General features: G+C 39.0%; 1 protein-coding gene across 1 annotated transcript; it reads left to right on the top strand.

Moving 5' to 3' along the window:
• Window positions 1–6,796, top strand: LOC132711547 (vomeronasal type-2 receptor 116-like). Its single transcript, XM_087893499.1, has 4 exons — window positions 1–63; window positions 4,303–4,530; window positions 5,619–5,745; window positions 5,837–6,796. The coding sequence occupies exons 1-4, from the start codon at window positions 1–3 to the stop codon at window positions 6,733–6,735; spliced, it is 1,317 nt and encodes a 438-aa protein (XP_087749625.1). The 3' UTR covers window positions 6,736–6,796.
• The last annotated feature ends 20,222 nt before the right edge of the window (window positions 6,797–27,018 follow it).

Below are 27,018 nucleotides of genomic sequence, written 5' to 3'. Positions count from 1 at the left end.
ATGGGGGGATCAGACATCTGTCTCTACATGGCGACCATTCTGTGCATCTACAAAGTTCCTCAGGTAAGATGTGTTGAAGTTCTACAGCACTTTCTGAACAAACATGGATTGTTTTGCTTTTATGATAAAGAGCTCAGGTTGTATATAACTCTTTGATACGTACTGAGAAAGGAAACTTTAAAATGGCTGATTGTCAATATTGATTACTTGAATCCAGCTGGCATAGAATCATCTATTCCTTGTTATTCAGTGAGCATTTATGACCACAGATGAAGACATGGCATCCAAGATGTCAACTTTATCTTGGGTTAATAGCAAAAGTACAAGATGTTCTAATGATCTAACTTGGTTGAAGTAATCAACTGAATTTCAAACTCCAAATAAAGGTAAAAGTTAATAGAAAGAGAAAAAGAATAAATATGCATTGATGATGTGGAGAGGATGGAGACAGAAATGTTTCTTGAAAAGCAAACAGAGATTTGAAATGATCAGACTTCCTAAAGGTCCAAAGTATTTATTTGGACTGTAAGGAAGACTTAGTATTAATGTATATCCCAGGTTTTAGCTTTCTTGAGGAAAAAAAACAACAACACCTGTGGCATTTTGGGTGTCCTGGGTTTCCATAGAGATGTTTCCCTCTCTGGGAAATCATTTATCCATTAAAGGGGGTAGAAAGAAGAGAGCCTCATAATGTTTAGCAATCATTTATACTTGATTGGATTAGCAGAGGAATACAAATAATGATAAACCTGATCAGACAATGGGAATTTTGGGAAGAGGTAAATATGAGAAGTCCTTGGTGCTCTATGAGCTTGGTTGTATTCATGCAGAAAAAAATGAAACATCTGCAAAACAACAAGAATATCAGCAAGAACAACAACCAAGCTACAGACCTCTCATTTCAGTCCCAAGCCACAAATACTCTCCTTTCCAGGTAAATATTCCTACACTGAAGTAAAGTTGAAACTTATTCTTTCCTTTTCCAGAATGGTCATTTTTATGTTTCCTCAAAAACAACAACAATACAACAATAAGAGTTTTTGAGGAAGAAAAACATTTCTTGAATACTAAGATTGAAGCCAAGGTAGTCATGAAATGAACAAAATTATTTAGACAATGTTTCAATGCACAAATTCAAGAGCACCCTAAAATTGAATGTGTTCTCAGAGGCTCCCATACAACTTTGCAATTCTTTGCAATTGCATATGTTTATTTTTCTGTAGTTTATATATGGCTCTGCTCCAGTCATGGATAAAGAGACTCAATCAATTTTCTTCCAACAAATGTTTCCAGATGAATCCCATCAACATAAAGGCCTCTTGCAGCTACTGCTGTGTTTTAGATGGATCTGGATTGGAATTCTTGTTGTAAAAGATGAGAAAGGAGAGAAATTTGTCCAGGAGATGATTCCCACATTTTCTGAGCATGGCATCTGCACAGAATTCATAGCAGAGTTACCAAATGTAGCTTTTTACAGTGACTTTACTGATACTATGGAGGAAGGATTACATATATACCATGTTCTCATGAACAGCATGGCCAATGTGATAATCTTATATGGTGAAATTCAGTCCTTATCAGTTCTGAGAACTTTCCTCCAGTTTTCAGAAGTGGAGGATATACCAAGGAAGAATAAGATTTGGCTTATAACTGCTCAGACAGATTACACTTCAATGTCTGTTCATAAATCATGCAATATCAGTTTCCTACATGGTGCTTTATCCTTTGCAGTTCACACAAAGAAAGTACCAGAATTCCAGGAATTTCTTCAGAACTTAAGTCCAAACAACAACCAACACGATCATTTTCGGAAAGATTTTTGGGAACAGGCATTTGATTGTTTCTTTGCAAACTCAAAAATGGAGAACTATGAGAAGAAATGTACTGGGCAGGAGAGGCTTGAGACCCTTCCCACATCTGTGTTTGAAACACACATGAGTGGACAGAGTTACAATATTTACAATGCAGTCCATGTTGTGGCACATGCTTTACAATCTCTATATATGTCCAAATCCAGGGAAACAACAATAGTGAAAAAAGGAAGGAAACAGCTTCGCAATCAAGTGTGGTGGAAGGTAGGTTTGTAATTAGAATAGTGCAGAAACCACCATATCAGTACTTTCAACACTTGTCAGTAAACTTTAGCAAATAATACTTTTTAGAGGTATTGACATTAAGTCTGAAAGCTGTACAATTCAATTGGAAAATAACTGAAACCTTTATGGGGAAAAATAACAATAAACATATTCAATAAACATATAAAATACATTGGTTGCATAAGTGTACACATCTTCCTGTAAGTGTGGATAATTAATTCATAATTAATCACATTCAAACTGATGGAAACTAGTAGTCAGTACACACCTGCATCAATTCAAGTGTCTCTAATATAGCTTCTGTAAAGTGCAGCTGTTCTACTAGGAGTTTTCTGACACTTACTCAGTTGCCTCTTACAGGAAAACCTATGGTCTATAAAGAGCGTAAAAAAAACATCAAAGAGATCTCATTGTAGGAAGGTATCAGTCAGAAGAATGGATTACAAAATAATTTCTGACATACTGGATATATCATAGAACACAGTGAAGGCAGTCATCAAAAGCGGAGAAAATATGGTACAACAGTTGCATTACCAAGAATTAGATGTCCCTCCAAGATTGATGAAAACCATTAGAAAATAGGCTGCCAAGAGCTTATAACAGCATTATAGGAACTGCAGGAATTTCTGGCAAGTACTGATTGTGTCCTATATGTGATAACAATCTCCTATATTCTTCATGTCTGGGCTGTGGGTTAGGGTGGCAAGATGGAAGGTTTTTCTTAGAAAGAAAAAACATCCAAGCCTGGCTACATTTTGCAATAAACTTACATTAGGTCTGACAAAAGCAATGTGGGAAAATGTATAATGCTCTGGTAAGATCAATGTTGAAATTTTGGCGATAAAATTCCAAACAGAACAGCTTCCAACTTCCTTCTAGCTTTCCCATTGACTTTGCTTATGGAAAGCCAGCAAGGAAGATTGCAAATCACAACCATTTAAATCTAGGAGGATGCAATACTCACAAATGCAGGCCAGTGGCCAAGATCTAGGATTGTGATCATATGACAGGGGTAATATGACAGTGAGAATCTCAAGAAAGTAATTCGTGCCATTCATTCTGCAATATTTCAATTTCAAATGATTGTTGAACAAGCAATCATTACACAAACTTGCATTTATGTGTTGTTCTGCTGCCTCATTTACTGAGACCCAAAAATGTTGACTAAGAAACCAATAACATTTAGGTCAGGACTAATTTTATAGTACTAGATTCCTACAAGTCTGAGAGTGTTTATATATGTCCCTCATATTCTTTGTTTGATGTGGGTGTAACTGAAATATTTTCTCAAGTTATATTTCTTGGTCCAGGCTCAAGTTCTTATTTGACTGTTGCCTTGATAGTGGCTCTCCATCCTGTCCTATTAGCTCTAGAGATGGAGGGAGGTTGATTTCCTTAGTCTCTTGTTAGCTGGCCAGGAATGGGGATATCAGACATTGTAGCTGTGTTTCTTATGAGAGCCATGAATTCATTGAATTCATATGACTCCTTTAAGTGAAATGATCCTGAACCCATCTAGATCAACATAACTCAATTTCCTTATGCTCATTTATCTCTCTCTTTTCAATATAAGATTACATATTTAAAAATGGAAGACAAGAACAAGATTAAAAAATACCCTTACTGAAAAAGTAAGTCTTGCTGTATGTATGTGTAGTGTGTATACATACATACATGCATAAATACACATATACCTTTTCAGCTACATTTTCTTTTATCTTATTATTTATCTTGCTTCTAGTCTGTTGGATTGTAACTGCAATAATTCAAATCAAACTTTAGCATGGCTAGAGCAAGTACATAGCTCTTTAGAAGTAAAAATAGGATTAAACTTTTGTAGCCTTACGGATCATTGTATTTCTTATATATTTATCAAAATTCATCTAGTTTAAGTAGTTTTAACAATTACAATTTAACAATTTAACAATTTAATAATCTACTAAGTGTTGGGGGGGTTTTTTTTGGTTTTTTTTTGCCTTTTTATATTGAGATTCTGTGCTAATTTTATTTCAGTAATTGATATTTTACCTCTACTGCTATTTTGGAATAAATGTTATGTTATTTGATTGGTATTGGCCTACAACCAAAAACATGTTTTTATATTTTTTTTCTTTAAAGAGACATCCACTTTTTGAACATATGAATTATTTTCCCTCCCTTTATCCTGTTCTCTCTTTGTCCCTTTTTCTGTGTTGCTGTATTTCAGGTTCATTCTTTTCTGAAAAGCATCAGATTCAACAACAGTGTTGGGGAAAAGATCTCCTTTGATAAAAATGGAGAATTCATTGGTGGATATGATATTATCAACTGGATCACATTCCCAAACCAGTCTTTTCTTAGGGTCAAAGTTGGAATGGTAGATCCCACAGCTCCAGCGGACAAGTTCTTCAATATTTCTGTAGATTCCATCACGTGGCCAGTAGGCTTTAATCAGGTTAGTTGTTTCAATCTAGATTTGTCTGTCTTCATTTATATACTATAAAAATATGATTACTAATGAAAATTATCATCTCTGAATAATGTTTGTACTAACTAGAAATGTCCTGGAGAAGGAAAACATTATCTGTAAGAATGTTTACTTTTCTAATAGTTGGCAGAAAATATTGTACCCTTTATTTTGGCCCTGTTAGTTATGGACCATGTTTTCATGGTTTAGAAATAGGAGCTGAAGTCCAGTGTACTATATTACACCAGTCTGCTGACTTCTTTAACTAACCAGAGCAGAAATTGTCTTTGGAGAGTGAGGTTGATAGTTATTAAAGGCCATAGATGCCAATAAAGATAGATATTTAATGAATTATTATTTAAGACTGAGTCCATGTCAAAATGATGAAAGTTCCCAGAACATCATCTCTGAATAGACTAAGTACAAATGTCCTCAGGAAGAAAAGAAAAGAAATCTGCAGTTTGTGTAGACTATTTACGTTGGCTCTCTGTTAATTATGGACAATGTTTTTCATGGTTTTTGAAGTAAAAGCTGCAAGCCAGTGTACTAGATTTCATCAGTCTGGAGATTTCAAAATTCAGAGGCTGAGAAAACCATCGTTAACTAACATCACAGAAATTGTCTTTGGATAATTATGAAAGGCCATAGATGCCAATAAAGATGGATATTTAATGAATTATTATTTGAGACCAACTACCGGTACATCTCAAAATGATGTCATCACATTACTTCTGATTATTAAGTACTCCTTGTCCCCTCTATATCTCAAAATATTCTGCCAGTATACCAGATTTCATCAGTCTGGAGATTTCAAAATTAATCAGCACAGAAATTGGCTTTGGATAATAGGGATGATAGTTATGAAAGCCCATAGACACCAATAAAGATAGATATTTAATGAATTATTTGTCAACTCGCAAAGCCAATTTCAAACCAATTCCATATCGAAATGATGTCAATACACTACTTCTGCTTATTAATCCATTTTTGTTCTGTTGATTCCATACTAACAGTATCTCTCCAAGCACTTCCTTTCCCCTCTGTATCTTAAAATATTCTTCTTCATTCATTGATAGGCATTACCTCTATCTTTGTGTAATGATCCTTGTGAGACAGGATACAGCAAGGCCAAGAAAGAAGGAGAGTCATTTTGCTGCTATGATTGCCATCTGTGTCCAGAGGGGAAAATATCAAAGGAGAAGGGTAGGAAATTTCCAAATTTAATGGGACTAAGCAACAAGGATACAACACTATCTAGAATCAACTATATCAGTTCCACTCTGTTCTTTTTCAGACAAGGATGACTGCTCTCCATGTCCAGAAGATCAATATCCAAATCCTGATAAAAATATGTGCATTCCAAAGCGGATCACTTTTTTGTCCTACGAAGAACCCTTAGGGATCAGTCTGACTGTTCTTTCTCTTTGCTTTTCTTTGTTAACAATTTTGGTAATAATAATCTTCATGAAACATAAAGACACTGCCATTGTCAAGGCCAACAACCGGAATCTCACCTACACTCTCTTAGTCTCTCTCCTCTTCTCTTTCCTTTGTGTCTTTCTATTTGTTGGAAGACCTGATAAGATTGTGTGTCTCCTTCGACAACCAGCTTTTGGATTGATTTTTTCTGTGGCAGTTTCTTGTGTCCTCGCCAAAACCTTTGTTGTGGTTCTAGCATTCATGGCCACCAAACCTGGTTCCAAATTGAGGAAATGGGTTGGGGGAAGAATGATCAGTTTCATTCTTCTAGCTTGCTCCCTTGTCCAAATAGGTTTTTGTGCTGCATGGCTGATAACATCTCCACCATATCCAGATTTTGATACGAAATCAATGTCTGAAGAAGTGATCATGGAGTGCAATGAAGACTCGGTCATGTACTACTGTGTTTTGGGCTTTATGGGTTTTCTTGCTCTGGTTAGCTTCTCTGCTGCTTTTCTAGCTAGGAAGTTACCTGACAGCTTCAATGAAGCCAAATTCATCACCTTCAGCATGTTGGTCTTCTGCAGTGTTTGGCTGTGCTTTATTCCAACCTATCTAAGCACAAGGGGAAAATATACATTGGCTGTGGAGATCTTCTCCATGGTTTCCTCCAGTGCTGGCTTATTGGTGTGCATCTTTTTCCCCAAGTGTTTTATCATCGTGATGAGACCTGAAATGAACAATAAACATCAGCTCATGAAAAGGAAATTTTGACAACTCTTTCCATTTGTTTCATATCCTTTATATGTAGATTTTGGAGTCTTGCACAATTAAGATAGAGAACAATGTGCAGCTATATTTGACTTGCTATGTTGCAATATTTACCCTGTCCCTTATATTTGGATAGGGCAGAACTGTTTTTCCTTCCGAAGTCAATTATACATAGGTACTTTAACATACATATATTTAAAAAATAAATAATAGTACAAATTGATTTATTGACATATGTGATGGTAAGCTCTGACTACTTATATAGGTTAAATGTGAATTATAATTTCTCTGTGCCTTAATTCATATGAACATATGTTCATATATTCATAAAGAAAAAGAAATGGGATTAAATACAAATAAAGCTTTTGTTTAAATAGGGAAGGTATCAATTCACAAATCATCCCTGGCCTACTCTCGAGTTGCTATAGGCCAGGGGGAATGGGAAACCTGCGAAATGGCACAGCAGCCAAAGACAGCTGCACATTCCACACTTATCTCTCCCAAGGCTGTATCCCAGGGTTACCTGCAGATGCCAAAGAGGAGTGACCTCTACAACCCGCAAAATCATTCCATTGATGAATGTGATTGATATTACACCCTGGGTGGGGTGGGGGAGGGGGGAAACAGAGTCATAATTGGAACATAAATTACATAGGGTCAGAGCTGGCTTTACTTAGGAATGTGCCAACATGAAGCTCCTAATAAATAACTAGATTTCTTTTGAAGCTTGGCTCGAGATTCATGATTTAATTAGGGCATCCATCGGAACCCTGACAGATCTATGGATTGTTTCTGAAGTAATTGGACAGAAGGAATTCTCTGGTGCACATCCTGTGTAGTGGTCACCTACAAAATTCTATTGGGTTTTCTTCTTGAGCAGGAGGTTGGACTAAAAAACACTGAAGGAATGCTATTGGCTTTCCTTTTTGATAGGTAGAAAACCTTGAAGGTCCCCCCCAAAACTCTATTGTTTTGTTAGTCTGTTAAAGCATGGGGTAAATTTAAAGGATTTTCCAGCTGGCAATGAGGTTTTCTCTTTAGTAGCAAAGACCAATGAAATCTCTGGAACAAAAATAATTCTAGTAAATTCAAATTCCATCAGACATCCAAATGTACCAACTCTCTGCAAAGTACATTAAACCTCCTGTAGGTTCTCTTTGCTGTTTTTGTAAATCTGTTTTTATTTTTTATAAATGTATCAAATCATTTCATAAATCTGAAAGGGGTACTGGATTGAAAGATTGTGGGAGGGAAAAAAACCCAAGAATAAATTTAAACATATTACAGGATGATAGATCTAGAGGGGGTTTTGGCCTACCAGCGTGGGAAAAATACTATAAGGCAGCGAGTTTAACATGGATTAAGGAGTGGTTCAATTTGGATAATTACAGACTATTAAAATTGGAAGGCCATGATCCATTAAAGGGCTGGCATGGCTTCTTGTGGAACACCGGGAACAAAATCTATAAACATTTTAAAACCACATAATAAGAAATTCACTGATTGGCACTTGGTTCGAAATTAAAAATAAACACTATATGAAGGTTCCTGGCTGGATATCTGCATTGGAGGCGGCAATGCACCCAACACACTAGCCCCCCATAAATTAATAAGATATAAAGAATTATTGGATCCCCAAGGAAGATTAAAAACACGGCAGGACGTCAGGGAACAAGGCATAGAAATAAATTGGTGGCCCTACCTACAAATACAAACTAGATACAATAAAGATAATGAGGAAGGAGGAATCGAAATAAATCCCAACCGACTAGACAATTTATTAGGAGCTAAAGATGGAAATTTGATTTCAAAGATTTACAAATTCTTATTAGAATTCAACCTAGCAGAAAATCTAGTCAAAGGGTAAATGATAGCTTGGGCAAGGAATAGTGGCAAAAACATACAATTGGAAGAATGGGAAAGGGTATGGGAAACCAATTATAGAATAACAAAATCCGTAGCATATAAGGAGAACCACTACAAGATGTGGTACAGATGGCGAGGATGTATGCAAATCTTAATCCAATGTGTTGGAAATGTAAGCAAGCACAGGGAATCTTCTTTCATCTCTGGTGGCTTTGCCCAAAAATTAAGAAATATTGGATAAAAATAAAAATTTGGATATCAGAAATAATTGCCGAGGATATTGAGTTAGAACCAGAATTTTTTTTGTTAGGAATGCTTAAACAAAACATTAGAAAGGAAAAAAAGTACCTAATATTACATATAATTATGGTAGCTAGGTTAGCCCTAGCACAAGTCTGGAAAACAGATCAATTGCCAACGGAGCAGCAAATAATTCAAAAAATTTACACATGTGCAGAAATGGATAGACTAACGCTGAAATTGAAAGATAAGGAAGACTCACAGTATTTTAAGATATGGGACAGTTGGTATGAGTGGATAAACCAATAGAAAAGAAGGTAAAGTCAAAATTTAGTAAGAAATTAAAAGTAATAATTATACACCGTCATTAAGGAAAAAAAGGAAAATAAGTTTTTGTATATATGTGTACTTATATACATTATATATACTTTGTTGTTTGTTGATACTGTTGATTGTATTTTAAGGTTGTGAATGTTTTATATGATTTTATTTTTTTAAAATCTAATAAAGTTTGTTTTTTAAAAACTAAAAAAAAGAAAAAAGAAAGATTGTGGCAAAAACTACCTACTTCCTTCATTGACCACTGCCACCTGCAACTACTCTCAAGTTTCAGTTTCTTAGTGTCAGTTCAAAGATATTATAGACATCTTCAGAGCTACTTAACTTCTGATGGTCAACTCACTCATCCCACAGTCACATGATCATTTTGAATGCTCAGCAATTAACCCACATTTATAGGTGCTTGCAGCATCTTACAGTCATGCAAGCATCATTTATGGGTTGTTGTTACCATGAGCATCATACCTTTACCATGAGCATCATGACTTATGACCAAGAATCTGCACTCATTTGCAGTCACAGGTTGAGCACTTCCTGTATAAAACTAATGGTTTGAGCCCTTACCAAAGTTGATTTCTTTCCCTCTGTTATGCAGCCAGTAAACCAATCTTCATTCTGCTGTATGCTTAACACACTGTCATTTGACTGCTTCACAATGCAATCTTTGTAAATTAGTATTCTACTGGAATATATGCCAATAGTAGAATTCAACCATATGACAATCAAGTATTGCAATACACGTCCCAATTTCTGGAGAAATACCTGAAAATAATTGCAATGGAATGCAATGGAGGGTAGAGAATGGAGAGTAGTGTCGTTTAGTGTAGTGGAAGAATGGAATGGAGTCGAGAAGTGTTTTTTATCAGGGCAACCTGGACTACCCAGTAAATATAAATTTAACAAAAAAAGAGAGTTGAGTGGAGTGGAGTGGACCAGAATGGAACAGGACAGGACAGGATAGAATAAATCTACAGTAGCTACAAACAATGCCTATACATATGGCCATAACTATAACTATATCTCTGTTTTGGTTTATAGATCTCAAGATATTATATTTTTCTTGTGGCTCATTCCTTCTTGCCTCAAGAGGGCCTCAGATGTTTTGTAGATGTTTACACAGGTAACGGTGTCTCTATTGTAATGGATTTAGTTTGTTTGTCTCTTCCAAATCCTATGGGTCTCCATGGAAAAAGGAGGGGCTGACCCTATTTATTGTTCTCATGATATTCCATCCCATGGATGGAAGCCCCAAAGCTTTGTGAGTTGATTTGATAGTATGTTACATTCTTTATTTCTTTTTGAAAAACATCTCAAGAAGACAGGTCAGTCTGATCTACTTCAAAGATCATATTGCAGACAGAGATATTTGTACACAAAAAGAAGACACACATGGAAGATGTTAGCGTTCGTGCAGTTACTCTTAATAGTACTGCTTCAAGTAGTGTGCAAGGATCCCAGCTTTCACTGTGATTTTGATGAGCTCCCTCTTATTCATCACACACATCATCAGCTTGGAGAGATTAACATTGCTGGCATTATTTCTGTATTCTTTACATTTTCTAAACCCATTGATTTCAGTCAACATCCTTCTCAGGGGTTTCATGATGGACTTATGTACGTACAACATCGTTTCATTGTCACGTTCTGGTGTTGCTGTTAAATCACATGGTGCTTCAAGTTTTTATCTTTAATGACAAAAATCAAAAAGAAACATCTTAAACAAAATGCAAGATTTATGAAGTTATATTTTACTTTAGTTTCCATGTAAAGTTGAAAAAGATCCAAATCTACTTTTATATAAAAAGAACCATCTATATATACAATATATAAATATAGAGGGACTTAATTTATGAAGCCAGTAATGATAATAGCACTTAGATTTACAGCACTCTCTGAGCAGTTTACAACATCAGCATATTTTCTAAATCAATTTAGGTCCTCATTTAATTGATGGTGGAAGGATGGAAGAATGAGTCAATCTTTTTTTAAAAAAATATTTTATTTGTTTTTAAACATCTTAAACATAAAATACATCTTTTAAGAGCTAAGGTTTGGTCCGGTATTAGATAAGTACAATTGCCCACACTTCTTTAACCAATTTGATTCCAAATTTCATCCATTTACATCTTTAAAAAGAAAAACAACATCAAATCAGTAATTTTTTATCATACAATCTAACATCTTATTCTAAACACTTGGCATTCTATTGTATCACCATAAATCTTAAATCACAAATAAACACAGCTCCTTTTTATATACAATCTTTCATTTCCAAATAAACACCATTCTAATTTTTTTCCATTTTGTCAATCAGAATTCCATATATATTCCTTAATCTTAAAACCCATTTCATCAAATCTATATTTTAATCTCTATTGATTTACATCTAATTTCCTTAATCTTGTCATGAAATACACTTCTCATTTTACATAAAATCACTTCAGAATCATTTCACATTATCATTCATTCCACGTTTCCATCCATAATTTTATCTAATTCCCAATCTATTTTATTTTAGCTGATTTCCAGCGTATTCTCCATTAATTCTAAATCTATTATTTAGCTGGTTCACAACTAAATTAGTTATTTTCCAGCATATTCTCCTCGACTCCTCTCGCTGATTCGCAGCATATTCTCCTCCACTCCTAAATCTATTATTTAGCTGGTTCACAGCAAGCTGTTTTCCAGCATAATCTCCTCCATTTCTCCCGCTGATTGCCAGCATAATCTTCTCCACTCCTAAATCTGTTATTTGGCTGGTTCACAGCATTTTATTTTAACTGTTCTCCAGTATAATATTCTCCAATCCTTCTGCTGATTACCAGCATAATCTCCTCCACTCCTAAATCTATTATTATAAATGTTTTATTTTAGCTGGTTCACAGCATATTATATAGGTTGCTTTTTCAACATATTCTCCTTCATATCTCCCGCCAATTTAAAATAGAAACATGTTACAACAAATATCTTCTCACTTATTCTCTCCTGGATTATAAATTTCTCTTAAATTCGTCCCATTTCATATTTATTCTTATTTTTCTATGGAAGCAACATTTTTATCTGCCTTAAAATCAATTTTCTGTATTTATTAAATCTATAAATAACTCCTGTTCATATTCAAAATTCATTTAAATATTTAAAACATCCTATTCTCATTTAATCATTTAAATTCTTGTTTCATGACCAGATTGATATATGTATTTCTAAATAGTCAAATTTAAAAGGAATGGAAATAGAAAGTAAAAAAGCAAGAGACAACAAGAAAGAGAGGAAAGAAAAAGGTAACAAAAAGGAAAAGGAAAAAAAGAAAAGAAAAGAAAAAGAGAAAAAGGGGGAGAGAGAAAAAAACACCTCCGATTAATATTCAAGCTTCATGTAAAAATTTAAGCATTACATTTCCATTTTTAATCAGGCTATTTTATTTTCTTATCTCACAACCAGCTATATTCTATTTTTCCTTTTCCCCATCTGTCCAAAACTGTTCCTTTTCAAGTTCAATATTGTCAAAATTAAGAATTCTGCAAAGTTTAGCTCTTTTGTAACATCTATTCCATATACAGTATCATTGTCCCTTCTTTTATTGCTGCACCATTTTCTTTTGTTGCCACACCTGCTGGTTCAATTTTAATTGTTCCATTTTATTTCTTCTTTCTTCCCATCAATAAGATCGCCAATAGATAGATTGGGAATCCCCAAGATCAAATCTCCTTGGTTATTCAAAATAATCCAATTTAGGTAGCAAGACACATTGTTTTTCTTTCAAGCCGAAAGCAATCCATAATTTATACTTTCACTTCATCGCGGCAATCCTCCATTTTGTCCATTATATGTCCTTTCCCCTTAGTTTTTAAGGATTCTTGCTTATCGCCTCTCCCCTCTTTCTCTCTCCAAAAGTAGTCCATTCCAATTTAAAGAAGTTTCAAATTTTTGTAACTTTCCAACAGACAGTCATTCCAAATCAGTCCATAATAAAAGTAAATCCTTGATGGGTCTCTTCCTCCTGCACATTATCTTGTCTTTTTGCCCCAATAATCCGTAGCCGCTAATTAAGGCTAAGGGCTCACTTGTAAAAGTCCATTTTTTTGAGTGCTGTTCCCACCTGGGTTAATGTCACTCACCCGGCTTCCAAACACTTTGCTCTTTTTTCTCCAATCTTCCTCCTGCATAATGCTTCTCTGGTTTGCCCCGGCTTCGAGGCCGTTACCATGGCTGCCGCATCCCCACCGCCGACTGAGAGGGTTTCCTCTCTGAGTCCAGAAGACCATTATCCAAACCCTGACAAAAATACCTGTATTCCAAAGTAGATCACGTTTTTGTCCTATGGAGAACCTTTGGGTATCAGTCTGACTGTTCTTTCACTTTGCTTTTTCTTTTTTCTTTTTTTATTGAAAAAGTTTTCAAATACAAATTTTTCCCCTTTTTTTCCTTCCCCCCTCCTCCCTAACCCCCCCTCGCCACCCATCCCCCCTGTGACTTCTTCACACCAAAAACCTAATTCATAACAGATTACATAATATTTTACCATCTCCTTACTCCCTCCTCTATATACTGACCCTTACTTACTAAAAATATTATTGATATTGTTACTTTCCCCTTTTACCATACATTTCAAAAAAAAAGCAGTCTGCTATAACATTGTATGATAACTTCTAATTTAGCATAATATTATTATAACTCCCAATTTAGCAATAATCTGCCCTTTTTGTCCTCCCCAAAACTTATATCTATATATTATTACAACATTTCAAAGCAACCTTCCACTTTAAGACTATATAATAAATCCTACTTTAACATTTATTCTTTGTGTATATTAATATAACATTTCAAAGCAGCCTTCCCCATAAATCCTAATTTAACATTTATTCAACTCTATCCATTTCCTCCACTGCCCTAAATATATCACTTAAACATCCCTTTTCTTAAACTAATCAATCAGTAAACTAACATATTTCCACCCACTTTCCTACAAAATTACCATGCACAACAATTCTTAATATCTTTAATCCACTGCCCACTCTGCTAATATATATATATATATATATATATATATATATATATATATATATATATATATATATATATATATATGTATGTATATATTCCGTTATTTATTTATATTATATTTATATTTATATATATTTTTAAAAAAAAGACAATAACTTTAAATTTATAATCCATATAATATCTTCTTTGATGTCTTTCCACTGGATTGTTGAGTCCCTCATCCATAATTGGGTAACATAGCATCCTGGTGCAACAGTTTATTCAAAGTCTTCAGTCATCATCTGCCCCCATCAGTAATGAATATCCTCATATATATATAAAAGTAAAAACAACCACCCGAGTGACATTATGATTATATTCCATATAGTTGTAATTGTGGCTTTCATCAGGATTATTAATTCCCATCATCCTAATGGGTAACAACCAGATCTTCTGCATGCCCCAACATAGCTCTCTTGCCTCGTAGCTCAGAATAGTTATAATATATTTATCAATACAAGAAAGAAATCAAAAATAGATAATTCAAATCCAACAGTTTAAGGCTCTTTTCACATCCCAAAATTACGGCATTGCAGAGGTCTGTCACTGTCCTCAGGATGATATTAACCTGCTTTATAAGTTGATCTTGTTGGTTTTGTTTTTGTATCTCATATTTCTTTTTTGCCAATTGTATGTCAGCTAATTGATTTCTATACTTGTCTTTGACTTGGTGAATCATCACATTGAAATCAGATGCCGCTTCTCTCATATTTGTAGATAATCCATCTGGGGTATCGAGAGAATCCAAAGGCAATTTGTCTACCGCAACCTCTGTAATTCGATGTTTTCCCTTTATTTCCAACTCCTTCTGCTTATCCTGTATTGTGCCTATAGATGTTAAGTTCATTTTCAAAAATTTTTGATAAAATTCTTCCGCTTTTTCAACAGTATCTAATTGGTATCTTTCTCCTTGATATCTCAATATTATGCCAACTGGGGCATCCCACCTAAATGAAATATTTCTGTATTTTAACTCAGTCACCAGAAAACCAAATTTCTTCCTTTCCGTTAACATCTTGGGGGGGGAGCTCTTTGTAGATCCATATCTTTCTTCCATACAATTGCAAAGTAGAATTGAAGGAATTTTGCACAATATTATTCCTAATTTCTTTATCTGTAAAATAAATCACCACATCTCTAGGCAATTGCCTTTGCTTTGCAATCCAGGAGTTTATTCTGTAAACTCTGTCAATCCTACAAAACACTTCCTCAGGTTGAACCTTTAAAATCCCAGCCAGAATTTCAGAAGATATTTTCCTTAAATCATCTCTGTTATTTTCCTGCAAACCTCTCAGTCTGATCGCATATTCTGTAAAATTGTAATGCACCATTAGAACCTCTCTTTCAATCCGTTGTTGTAAATTTTCTGCATTACAAGACTTTTGTTCAACCTCCATTTTAGGTTTTTCTTCTAAGCTATTGTCTTGAATGTTTGTCAAATCATTTTCAATTTTTTGTATTTTATTGTCCAAATTGTCCTCAATTTCTTCCACTTTAGACTCTAATAAGTTAGTATTTTCACCCAACTTAATCATAAATTCTGCAAAGCCATTAGCCATTTTTATAATCTTTTGATCCAGAATATCAAACTTTAATTGCACTAATTATTTAATTTCCTGCTTAAATTTTTCAAAGTTCTGATTCACAATCTCATCCCTTCTTACAATCTCCTCCAAAAGAAATTCAATTATATTAAAATCAGTTTTCTGAGACTGGAGCTTTAAAACTTGGTCACGTAATTTGTTAATAGGGGAATCCCCCCCCATTGCTTGTTTGTCCGGCTTTAATGCCATATTTCAACACAGACAAACTATTTTTTTTAAAAAAAGAAAAGAGAGGCAGCAGAGAAAAAAAACTTCTTTCCAACCAAGATCAATATCAGATCTCCAGGAAGAGAAAAAACACAAAAGTAGAGCTTTATTTTCAAGTGTAGCCAAAAGTATTTATTCAGCTACTTTGTATCTCAATAGGAAACGGAAGGACTCTCCCTTTCAGCCCCTTCTCAAGCCTCGGCAATCACCCTTTTTAAAGATTCTTTTTTCCTTTTCCTTTTCCTTCTTCAATAATTGTTATAAAATAAGTGAGATACTTGCGATTCAGGGTTACAGGTCCAGCTCATATCCCTTCAAATGTAGCCAGGAGCATTTATTCTGCTACTTTGTGGCTTAATAAGAAATGAAAGGACTTTCTCTTTTCAGCTTCCCTGTTCCAGTTTCAGCAATCGCCATTTTAAAAGGTCTTTTTTACTTTGTTGAATATCCTTTACGAAATAAGTATTAATACTTGCAATTTAGGGTCACAGGTCCAGATCCAAATCTCATCATCTTTAGTTAATCTGTTAAATATCTTAAAAAGCTTGTCTTCATAGCCTTGTTCTGCAAAAAGGCAGAAGTCTCCCAACGCCCGGAGCGGGCGGTGAGTGCTATAGGGAGCTTCCTCCGCCCGCCCCCAAGAGTAAAAAAAACCCTGGGGGCTACGGAGAGCTCTACCTACACTCACCTGCTCTATCCCACATTTCCTCCTGGAAATGGGGTTTTTCGAGCCGCCTTTGCGCTGTACAGGCGGCTCTTTACAGACGAAGGGGTTGGCGGTCCCGAGGGACCGTCTGGTGGCTACGAAGAGCAAACCGGAAGTCCTCTCTTTGCTTTTTCTTAATGATATCTTTGGTCATCACCATCTTCATGAAACACAAGGACACTCCCATTGTCAAAGCCAACAACCGAAATCTCACTTATACACTTCTAGTTTCTCTTCTCCTCTCTTTCCTTTGTGTCTTTCTATTTATTGGAAGACCCAATAAGGTTGTATGCCTCCTTCGACAATCGGCTTTTGGCCTTGTCTTTTCTGTGGCAGTTTCTTGTGTCCTGGCCAAAACCTTTGTTGTGGTTCTAGCATTCATGGCCACCAAACCTGGTTCCAGATTGAGGAAGTGGGTGGGGGGAAGAATGGTAAGTTTCATTCTTCTCACTTGTTCCCTTATCCAAATAGGTTTTTGTGCTGTGTGGCTGATAACATCCCCACCATACCCAGATTTTGATATGAAGTCAATGACTGAAGAAATCATTATGGAATGCAATGAAGACTCGGTCATGTACTACTGTGTTTTGGGCTTTACGGGTTTTCTTGCTCTTCTTAGCTTCTCTGCTGCTTTTCTAGCTAGGAAGTTACCTGACAGTTTCAATGAAGCCAAATTCATCACCTTCAGCATGTTGGTCTTCTGCAGTGTTTGGCTGTGCTTTATTCCAACCTACCTAAGCACTAGGGGAAAATATATGTTGGCTGTGGAGATCTTCTCCATGATCTCCTCCAGTGCTGGATTATTGGTGTGCATCTTTCTTCCCAAGTGTTTTATCATTGTAATGAGACCTGAACTGAACAACAAACATCAGCTCATGAAAAGAAAGTTTTAAGAAATCTTTTTGTTTACTTGATATTCTTTATAGTTACATATTGAAAAATGTGGACATTTAATCCAAGATGCAATGTACACTTTTATTGGTATTCCATGTTGCTTGCCCCTGTGATTTGGATATCTCAGAACAAATTGTATAAATAAACCAACAATAGCACAAATGTATTTATAGATATTTATTTTTATTTATTTATTTGGTTTGTATATATAAGATCACAGGTATAAGCATGATTATGAAATGGATACAAATAAATGGGGACAATAGGACAGGGAGGGTAGGCACGATTGTATGCTTATGCATCCCCCTTACAGACCTCTTAGGAATGGGATGAACAGTCTAAGGTTAACGTTGTTGGAGGCTTGGGGATGGAACCACAGAGTCAGGTAGTGCATTCCAGGCATTGACCACTCTGTTGCTGAAGTCGTATTTTCTGTAATCAAGTTTGAAGCGGTTTACCTTAAGTTTGTATCTATTGTGTGCTCATGTATTGTTGTGGTTGAAGTAGTCATTGACAGGTAGGATATTGTAGCAGATAACTTTATGTACTACGCTTAGGTCAGACTGAAGGCAATGTAGTTCTAACTAGTCTAAGTCCAAAATTTCAAGCCTGATGGCATAAGGTATTCTGTTGCAAGCAGGGGAGTGAAGGCCTCTTCTCGTGAAATATCTAATATATCCTAGTATGGAAGTGTATAGAGGGGTTAAGGAGTGAAAAAAATCTTACTTTTTACAGAAAAATGGGAAATGTTCCTCCTTATTTGATTACTCACAATTTTGCCATGAACAAAGTCTTCCACTAAATATATAGATTTCATGTGAATCATTAAATTGTCTTTACTGGTCATATTAACTCATATGCACAGTATAGAATATTGTCTAGAATAACATGTTCCATGTTCATAGGTCTGTTGAGTACATAGAGTTGTTGTAGCACTTGTCTGAAAGGCAGGCTATAATTCTATATGCCACATGATGAAATCATTCTGGTTTCGCTGGGTGAGCACTGGATCACATTTGCAGAGTCTTTGGAACTACCCTTTGTTGTGTTTCACTGATAGAAATGAGATTTAAATAGGTAGAGGCTACAATGTCCAAGATGGCGCTTCAACGCTAGAGCTCCGATTCTTGGGGGCGATGTTCTGGTCAAAGGGGGCTTCGGGGGGGTCAGTTTGATCATCTACGACCCCCCACCTGGGTAAAGGAGGGTCTACGGAGCATTTTGAGAGCTTCGCTAGCTCTCCGGGTCATCCCAGCTCTGAGAGGGATGGTGTTCAGGCGGGGACAGCGCGAGATGGTGGGCGTGGCCTTGCAGGGGTGGCTGTGGTTGATCCAGCGGCTACCTGATGGCGGGACGGTGGCAGCGACATCCAACGATGGCGATGCTGAGGTGCCCTGTGGAGTCCTCCCATGCCCCTGGATGCCTCAAGAAAGATCTGTGGAGGCTAGGGGCGGCTGGGGACGGCCGCGGGGGGGCCAATGGCGATGGTGTCGGTGGTGCGAGGGTGTCTGCGATGGTGGTCGGCAAGGATGGCGGCTGGTGCCAGGGCGGCTTCCTAAAGGCCTGTAGACCAACTGAGGTGGCGTGGACTCTTGGCAGCAGCCTCAAAAGTGGATTTCCCTGCTGGCTGGAGGGTGTTTGGCCCTTGGGGGCAGGGCCACCCCCATGCAGACCCAGAGACCTCCATGGTGAGCTGGAGGGGGCAAAACTGGGTGAGCACTATGTTCCATCAATTGGAAGTTTTGAGAGATTTGAGGGGGCTGGAAAATGTCTGTTGGCACTTGCTGCCTGTATTTCCCCCTCCTCTCCTTCCCTTTTTTCAACCGAGTTAAGACCTTGTTGGCCTTATTATGGCTATAGCTACCCAGCCTATCCTGGCCTGCTGAGCTGTTCCTACTTTCCCCCATTTCCATCAAGCCATCTCTGAATCTCCTGCCTTGCAAGATTTCTCCTGAACTAAACTTCGAACTAATCCTTCTCATGAACTGGAGGATTGGGCTTTCTGACTTCTCCTAATCCATATGGGGAACTGGATCTATGGACTCGAGGCCGGTGGGAGTCGGTGTATGGCTGCCTTCACTCCCAGGTTTCCTCTCCTTTGTGAGAGGACAGTCGGCCAAGAAATTTCCGGGGGTCGGATGGCATATCTCCCCCTCCACTGCTGTGAGAGGGCAATGGAATTCGGCTGCCTGTGCCATGGACTGGAACTTTTTCCCCTGTATTATAACATCATGGTGGTCTCCCGACCATGGACTATCCTCACCCCTGACGATTTAAAGTACTCAGTGTCTGAACTCCTTGCCCTGCGAGATTCCCCCCTCTCGCAGGTTTGGCCCTCCACTCTATCGAGGGCCTATCTCGATGACAGATTTTGGGATCCTGAGAGATGGCATGGCGCGAGGAAGGGCTTGTGGGGTTTTTTAGGAAAGTGTTTTAATAAGATTTTAAAGGGTTCGGGGAGGGGGTCTTTTAACAATTTTTTAAGGGGAACTGGGAGGACGACCAAAGGGGATGGGCGGGGAAATCCACTAAAGTCAGAGCCGAGCCTGGCATGGGGCAACGGTTTGGAGGGTGCAGGACAAGGGATTGGGGAGGGGTTGAAGGGCTATACCAATGAGGGGTGTACCATCAGCATGGTGGATGGGAGGAGCAGATATGGCGGGAGCAGGAGACCATATCACGTGTCGGGGATGCGCACTCGCTGTTTGAGAGCTATTGCACGCCCCGGTCTCCAAGGCTCCCCTCGGATACTAGGTGGCTCAGATATTCAGGACCTGGGCCTTCGGCTGATGCTGTGCAATGCCAGATCCGTGGTAAATAAGGCCCCCCTCATTCACGATCTTATACAGGAGGGGGGAGCGGACCTGGCGGCTATTACGGAGACCTGGTTGGGCCCGGAGGGAGGGGTCCCTCTGGTTGAGATGTGCCCACCAGGCTTCAGAGCATTCCATCAGCCGAGGGCCCGGGGAGGGGCAGGGGGGTGGCGGTTATTATTAACGAAGGTCTTAGTCCGAGGGAGACCACTGTGCCACAGATTGCCGGATGTGAATCCCTCTTTGTGAGATGGGGTCATGGGGTTCAGATGGGCTTGTTGCTTGCGTACCTGGCTCCCTGCCACATGGCAACAGCCCTGCCCGAGCTCCTCGACGTGATAGCCATGGTGGCAGTTGATACACCCAGGCTTATGGTCATGGGTGATTTCAACTTGCCGTCCATCAGTGAAATGTCTGAGACAGCTCGGGAGTTCATGGCTTCCATGACGGCCATGGACCTGACCCAACTAGTTCATGGCCCCACCCACGGGGGGGGACACACTCTGGACTTGATTTTTGTCTCTGGCCAGTGGCTGAGTGATCTTATTATAGGGGATATAGACATGGAACCCTTGTCATGGTCAGATCACTCGCTCCTTCGCCTGGACCTTCGAACCACTACACCCCGCCACAGGGAGGCGGAGCCAATAAGATGGGTCCGCCCCAGGCGCCTGATGGATCCTGATAGGTTCCAGATGGAGCTTGGGCCATTTCCTGAGGATCTAGCACATGACTCGGCTGAGGACCTGGTAGCCGCCTGGGATCGGGCAGCTGGTGGGGCCTTGGACCGAGTCATGCCTTTGCGGCCTCTGACCCAGTGCCGATCCCGCGCAGCTCCTTGGTTTACTGAGGAGCTGAGGGAAATGAAGCGCCGGAAAAGATGCTTGGAGAGCGGTTGGAGGGCCAGTCTCGCTGAATCTGATTGAACACTGGTAAGGTTGCATATTAAGACCTACCTAGTGGCGATAAAGATGGCAAAGTTTAATTACTTTTCCGCCTCTATTACGTCATCAGGGAATCATCCGGCCGCCCTGTTTAGGGTGACCCGCTCCCTGCTCCATCCGGGAGTGCGGGAGGATCCCCTGGAAGGCAGGGCGGAGGATTTCGGACAATACCTGTATGACAAAATCGCTCAGATCCGGGGGGATTTGGACTCTGACTGGGTAGATCAGGGCAGGGTGACGAGGAATAGTCTTGAGAATGTTATCTGGGAGGAGTTTGATGCTGTGACTCCCGATGATGTGGACAGGATTTTGGGGAGACTTAGTATGGCCACATGTTTACTGGACCCGTGTCCCTCCTGGTTGGTACTGGCTTCCCGGGAGGTTACACGAGGCTGGCTCCAGGGTGTTATCAACACTTCGTTGAGTGAGGGTTACTTCCCCGCTGCCTTGAAAGAGGCAGTGGTGAGGCCTCTCCTCAAGAAGCCGTCCCTGGATCCGGCAATATTGGCCAACTATTGTCCTGTCTCCAACCTTCGCTTCATGGCGAAGGTTGTTGAGAGTGTGGTCGTGCGACAGTTTCCACAATTCCTGGAGGAAACATCTTATCTATAGCTGTTCCAGTCGGGTTTCAGGTCTGGGCACAGCACGGAAACGGCATTGGTCGCATTGGTTGATGATCTCTGGAGGGCTCGGGACAGGGGTTGCTCCTCTGTTCTGGTCCTGTTAGACCTCTCAGTGGCTTTTGATACCATTGACCATGGTATCATGCTGCACCGGCTGGAAGAATTGGGGGTGGGAGGCACCGTATTGCGGTGGTTCTCCTCCTTTCTCTCCGACCGGTCGCAGTTTGTGTTGGCAGGGGGGCAGAGGTCGACCTCGAGGCCTCTCGTCTGTGGAGTGCCACAGGGATTGGTCCTCTCGCCCCTTCTGTTCAACATTTATGTGAAGCCACCGGGCGAGATCATCCGTGGCTTCGGGGTGAGATACCATCAGTACGCTGATGATACCCAGCTGTACATCTCCACCCAGGCCACCCCAATGATGCCCTTGAAGTGATGTCCCAGTGCCTGGAGGCTATGCGGATCTGGATGGGGAGGAACAGGCTCAAGCTCAACCCTTCCAAGACTGAGTGGCTGTGGCTCCCGGCATCCCGATATAGTCAGTTGACTCCATCACTGACTATTGGGGGCAAGTCCTTGGCCCCCACAGAAAGGGCTCGCAATCTGGGAGTCCTCCTGGATATGCAGCTGTCCTTGGAGGAACATCTGATGGCTGTAACCAGGGGGACTTTTTATCAGGTTCGCCTGATTCACCAGTTGTGGCCCTTTCTTGATTGGGATTCCCTGTGTACAGTCACTCATGCCCTCGTCACTCTCGCCTTGACTACTGCAATGCTCTCTACATGGGACTCCCCTTGAGGGGCACCCGGAGGCTCCAGCTGGTCCAGAACGCAGCAGCGCGGGTAGTGATGGGAGCAGCATGGCGCTCCCATGTAACACCGCTCCTGCGCGAGCTGCACTGGCTCCCGGTGGTCTTCCAGGTGCGCTTCAAGGTGTTGGTTATCACCTTTAAAGCGCTCCATGGCATAGGGCCTAGCTATCTTCAAGACCGCCTGCTGCTACCGACGACCTCCCAGCGACCCATGAGCTCCCACAGAGAGGGCCTCCTCAGGGTGCCATCAGCCAAACAATGTAGGCTGGTGACCCCCAGGGGGAGAGCCTTCTCTGTGGGGGCACCTACCCTCTGGAATCAGCTGCCCCCAGAGATAAGGAGAATCCAAGACCTCAGTGCCTTCCACCGTGCCCTTAAAACCCACTTTTTCCAGCAAGTCGGGCTGGCTTAGGAAGAATTTTTTTTAAAATTTTTAAATGTTTAATTGGTTTGTGGTTTTTTAAATTTTGGGCAAAATTTATATAGATTTTAATTGTTTTTAATATTTGTATTTCATGTTTTTAATTCTGGCTGTGCACCGCCCTGAGTCCTCAGGGAGAAGGGCGGTATATAAATTGAAAAATAAAATAAAATAAATAAAATAAATGTCTCCCACTAACCTGTATTGTTTTGCCAGCACTTCCTTTTTTTAAGTGTCCTACTAGGGAAGACTGTGATGAGTCTTCTTTAGTGGCACTCAGGAATTTTATGTCTAGTGTAATGAAAAGAATGACTAGGAGAGATATGATACCAGTGTTCCAATATTTGAGGGGGTCCTACAATGATGAGGGGGTCAACCTATTTTCCAAAGCACCAAAAGGCAAGATAAGAAACAATGGATGGAAGCTAACCAAGGAGAGAAGCAATCTAGAACTATGGAGAAATAGGGACAGCGAAGAAAGAAGACGCAGGCTGGCACGGATAGGGAAAGAGCAAGTTCCCTGAAGTGCCAGCATTAGTCTTTGACCCATCGGCAAAGGAAGGCAGCCATAGAGCTGTCAAAAGCCGGAGCAGCCACAATCAAAAAGAGAAAGTGCAGGAGTTGTGATTGAACAGAGTATTGTTACCGGATGAGTGATTGGCCAACTCACAGGTAAGAAGAAAAAACTTTTAAAAGCTCGAAAGAAGTCCCAACGAGCAATTAGCGGCTAATTTGCACTTGGGAATTTAAGCGGAGGGGGAAAAAAGGAACTTTAAAGTGAAAACAAAAGCCCTAAAAGGAATCTTCCACTTGGATTTAAAATTGGATTTTCAAAGAAATAAAAACAAGACAAGGGAAAAGGAGACAGAGGAACATTTTTTAAACAATAAAAAGATTTAACTCAGAAGAGAGGAAACGGGCATTCCCTTGGAGTTATAAAATGGATACTTTGTTGCCGAAAGAGTTGTGAATTGAAGAGAGACATCTGCTGGAGGAGAGATCGTGGGAAAGAGCCATAGGAGTATATAGCTGAAAAGATTAAGAGAAGCAGGGAAGACGAGGACTGAGATTGTGATGGCTCAAGTGAGTATTTGAACTGGACACTATCTGGAAAGAAAAGGAGATATTGCATGGACTTTGAAACTAGAAGTATAAGTAAATGAAAATAATAAATTGGAAATTTCTAGCCTTCTAAAGTGACAATATGGAGAATTGGGAGGATGAATGTGAGATATTAAGGGAGATGTTTGAAAAATAAGAGAAGCATTTAAGGGAAATAAGGAAGCAGAGAATTGGTTAGAATGCAAGAAAAAAGAAAGAGAAAAGATGAATGAGAAGCAAGAGAAACAAGGAGGAAATATTGAAAAGGAAATAAATGAAAATAAAAATAAAGATGATTACACTGGGATTAACAGTGATAGAATAAAAATGGATAAGAGAGAATACATCTCAAAACTGAAAAGAAGAGAAATAAATGGGAAAATATTGAGAGGGAAAATTAACAGAGTGAAAATTAAAGAAAAGAGGCAGAAAGGGAGATATAAGAAAAGAAGAGGAATAAAGTAAGGGAATGAAAGAAAGTGAGGAAAGCATCAAGAAATGGATTGTGGAGAGTTTAAAAGAAAATGGTTAAGAGTCAGTGAAAATATTAATATGTTAATAAAGAGAAGGATGTTGTAGAAATTATATGTGAAAATACCGTTTAATGTAAAATAGATCAGTAGATGAAATGTGAAAAAAAATGAACTATGTTTTTGATGTTGGAGGAATCACTAAGTGGAGAGAAATAAAAGCAACAAAAGAATTAATTGAAATTAAGATGGGAATTGAAATTGAAATGAAAAATTGAATGAAAATGAAATGTTAGCAAATGATGTAAATGACAGACTTGTAAGAAGTAAAACAGAAGAAATACATTGTTAAAGGGAAAAAAGCAAGGGTTGAAAGATTATTTTAACAAAGGTTTCAAGGAAAAAATGCAATCAGTTGAAATATTTGTTAAAAATTAAAAAGAGGAGGGGAATTTTGAGTAATATTTTTAATAAATGAGAAAGATCGGGGTTGCCTGAACACCATAGTGGAAAATATTAAATTGAAAATGAATACAGCAATAGAGAGAGATGAAAAAGGAGTAGAGAGTAGAGAGATGGAAGAGAGGGGGAGAAGAGAGAGGGATGGAAGAGAGGGGAGGAAGGAAGAGAGAGGAAATCAGAGTAGGAGAGTGGGCTAGACAGGGAGGAAGAAAGGAGGAGAAGGAGAAAGGAAGAGGAAGTAGAGAGGAGCAGGAGAGGAGGAAAAAAGAAAGTAAGAAGGAAAGAAGAAAGGGAGATGGCAGGATTGAGAAGAAAGATTGCTGTACAACAAAAAAGATGAAATGGAACAAAGGCAACCCCGAACATATATACTAAGATAAAGAATGAATGGTTAGAAAATAAAAGAGAATAAATATGAATAAGCAGGAAAATTAGAATTTGAGGGCGAATGAAGATGTTGTTTATATAAGTAAGCATAGAAATATTGAAATATGATTAAAAAAAGGGAAAAAAGAAAATTGTGGCAAAAATTGTAATTGAGTAAAATGTATTAGAATTTGATAAGTTGTATAAGATAAGATATGGCCAATACTCTGTTCAAAAAAGATGTAGGTGAATGTGGGGGAAAAATAAACCAATAAAACTTGATTTAAAAAAAAAGCTCACTTCAAATCCCCCAAAATGACAAATAGCTGAGCCACACGATCATCAGAGGCTTTTTTTTTTACTTTTAAAAATATATTTTCTACAACCTCTTCCGACAAAAAAATGCTTTTAAAAGTAAAAAAAAAAAAAGCCTCTGATGATCATGCGGCTCAGCTGGGATCGTCAGAGGCTTTTCAAAGCATTTTTTCCTGTAACCTCTTGGCCGAAGAGGTGGTAAAAAAAATGCTTTGAAAAGTCTCTTACGATCCCAGCTGAGTTGCCTGATCAGCAGAGTGGCATTTTTAAAAAAGCCTCTCTGACGATCCCAGCTGAGTTGCCTGATCGGCAGAGGCTTTTCAAAGCATTAGAAAAAATACTTTGAAAAGTTAAAAAAAAAAAGTTGGCCACGCCCACCCTGTCACATTATTCCCCCCCACACCAAGCCACACCCACAGAACCAGTAGTAACAAATTTTACATTTCACCCCTGATCCACATGTGCCTTTATCCCAAGTCGACTCTTTCTCCTTAGTTGTTCTCTCCTAACAGCTCTGTGCATACACGTATCTGGAACAGGCCCCAGTTGTTCTTCCTCCTCACTTATTCAGCTTCCATAGGCAGCTGCCTCTCTGGTAGCTGGGAAATATCAGACAGCCCTGGCTCTATCTCTGCTTCCGACACAGAACATCCATCAGAGTCTTCCCCAGACTCCAAAACTGGCCCAAGTTCCTCCCCAACCTCCTCATCATTCGTGTCTGCCACCAGCTCCACTGTCAGCTGACAGGCCACAACAAGATTGTGGAAAAAATGATTCCTTTATTATCACTGGTTCCTGCAAGTTCTTGAGTTACAATCAGTTGTTAAGTTACAGGTGAAAGTTAACAGGGACATCGCCATAGCCATAACCTGGATTCAAAGTTCTGATGGTCAAACAGATCACATTTGGCTGCACTTATGGCTTTTTAGAGCATCCTGAAGTCATGTAACCTTGTTTTGCTTTGCTTTTGCTTTTGCTTTTGCTTTTGCTTTGCTTTGCTTTGCTTTGCGTTCTGTTCTGTTGCATTGCGCTGCACAGAGTTGCATTGTGTTGTGTTGCATTAG

This window comes from Pantherophis guttatus, chromosome 4 (assembly GCF_059756535.1).
Source record: "Pantherophis guttatus breed Tessera chromosome 4, ASM5975653v1, whole genome shotgun sequence".
Taxonomy (NCBI): domain Eukaryota; kingdom Metazoa; phylum Chordata; class Lepidosauria; order Squamata; family Colubridae; genus Pantherophis; species Pantherophis guttatus.
Note: the sequence above shows the minus strand (reverse complement) of the source record. Positions and strands in the feature narration are given on the sequence as shown.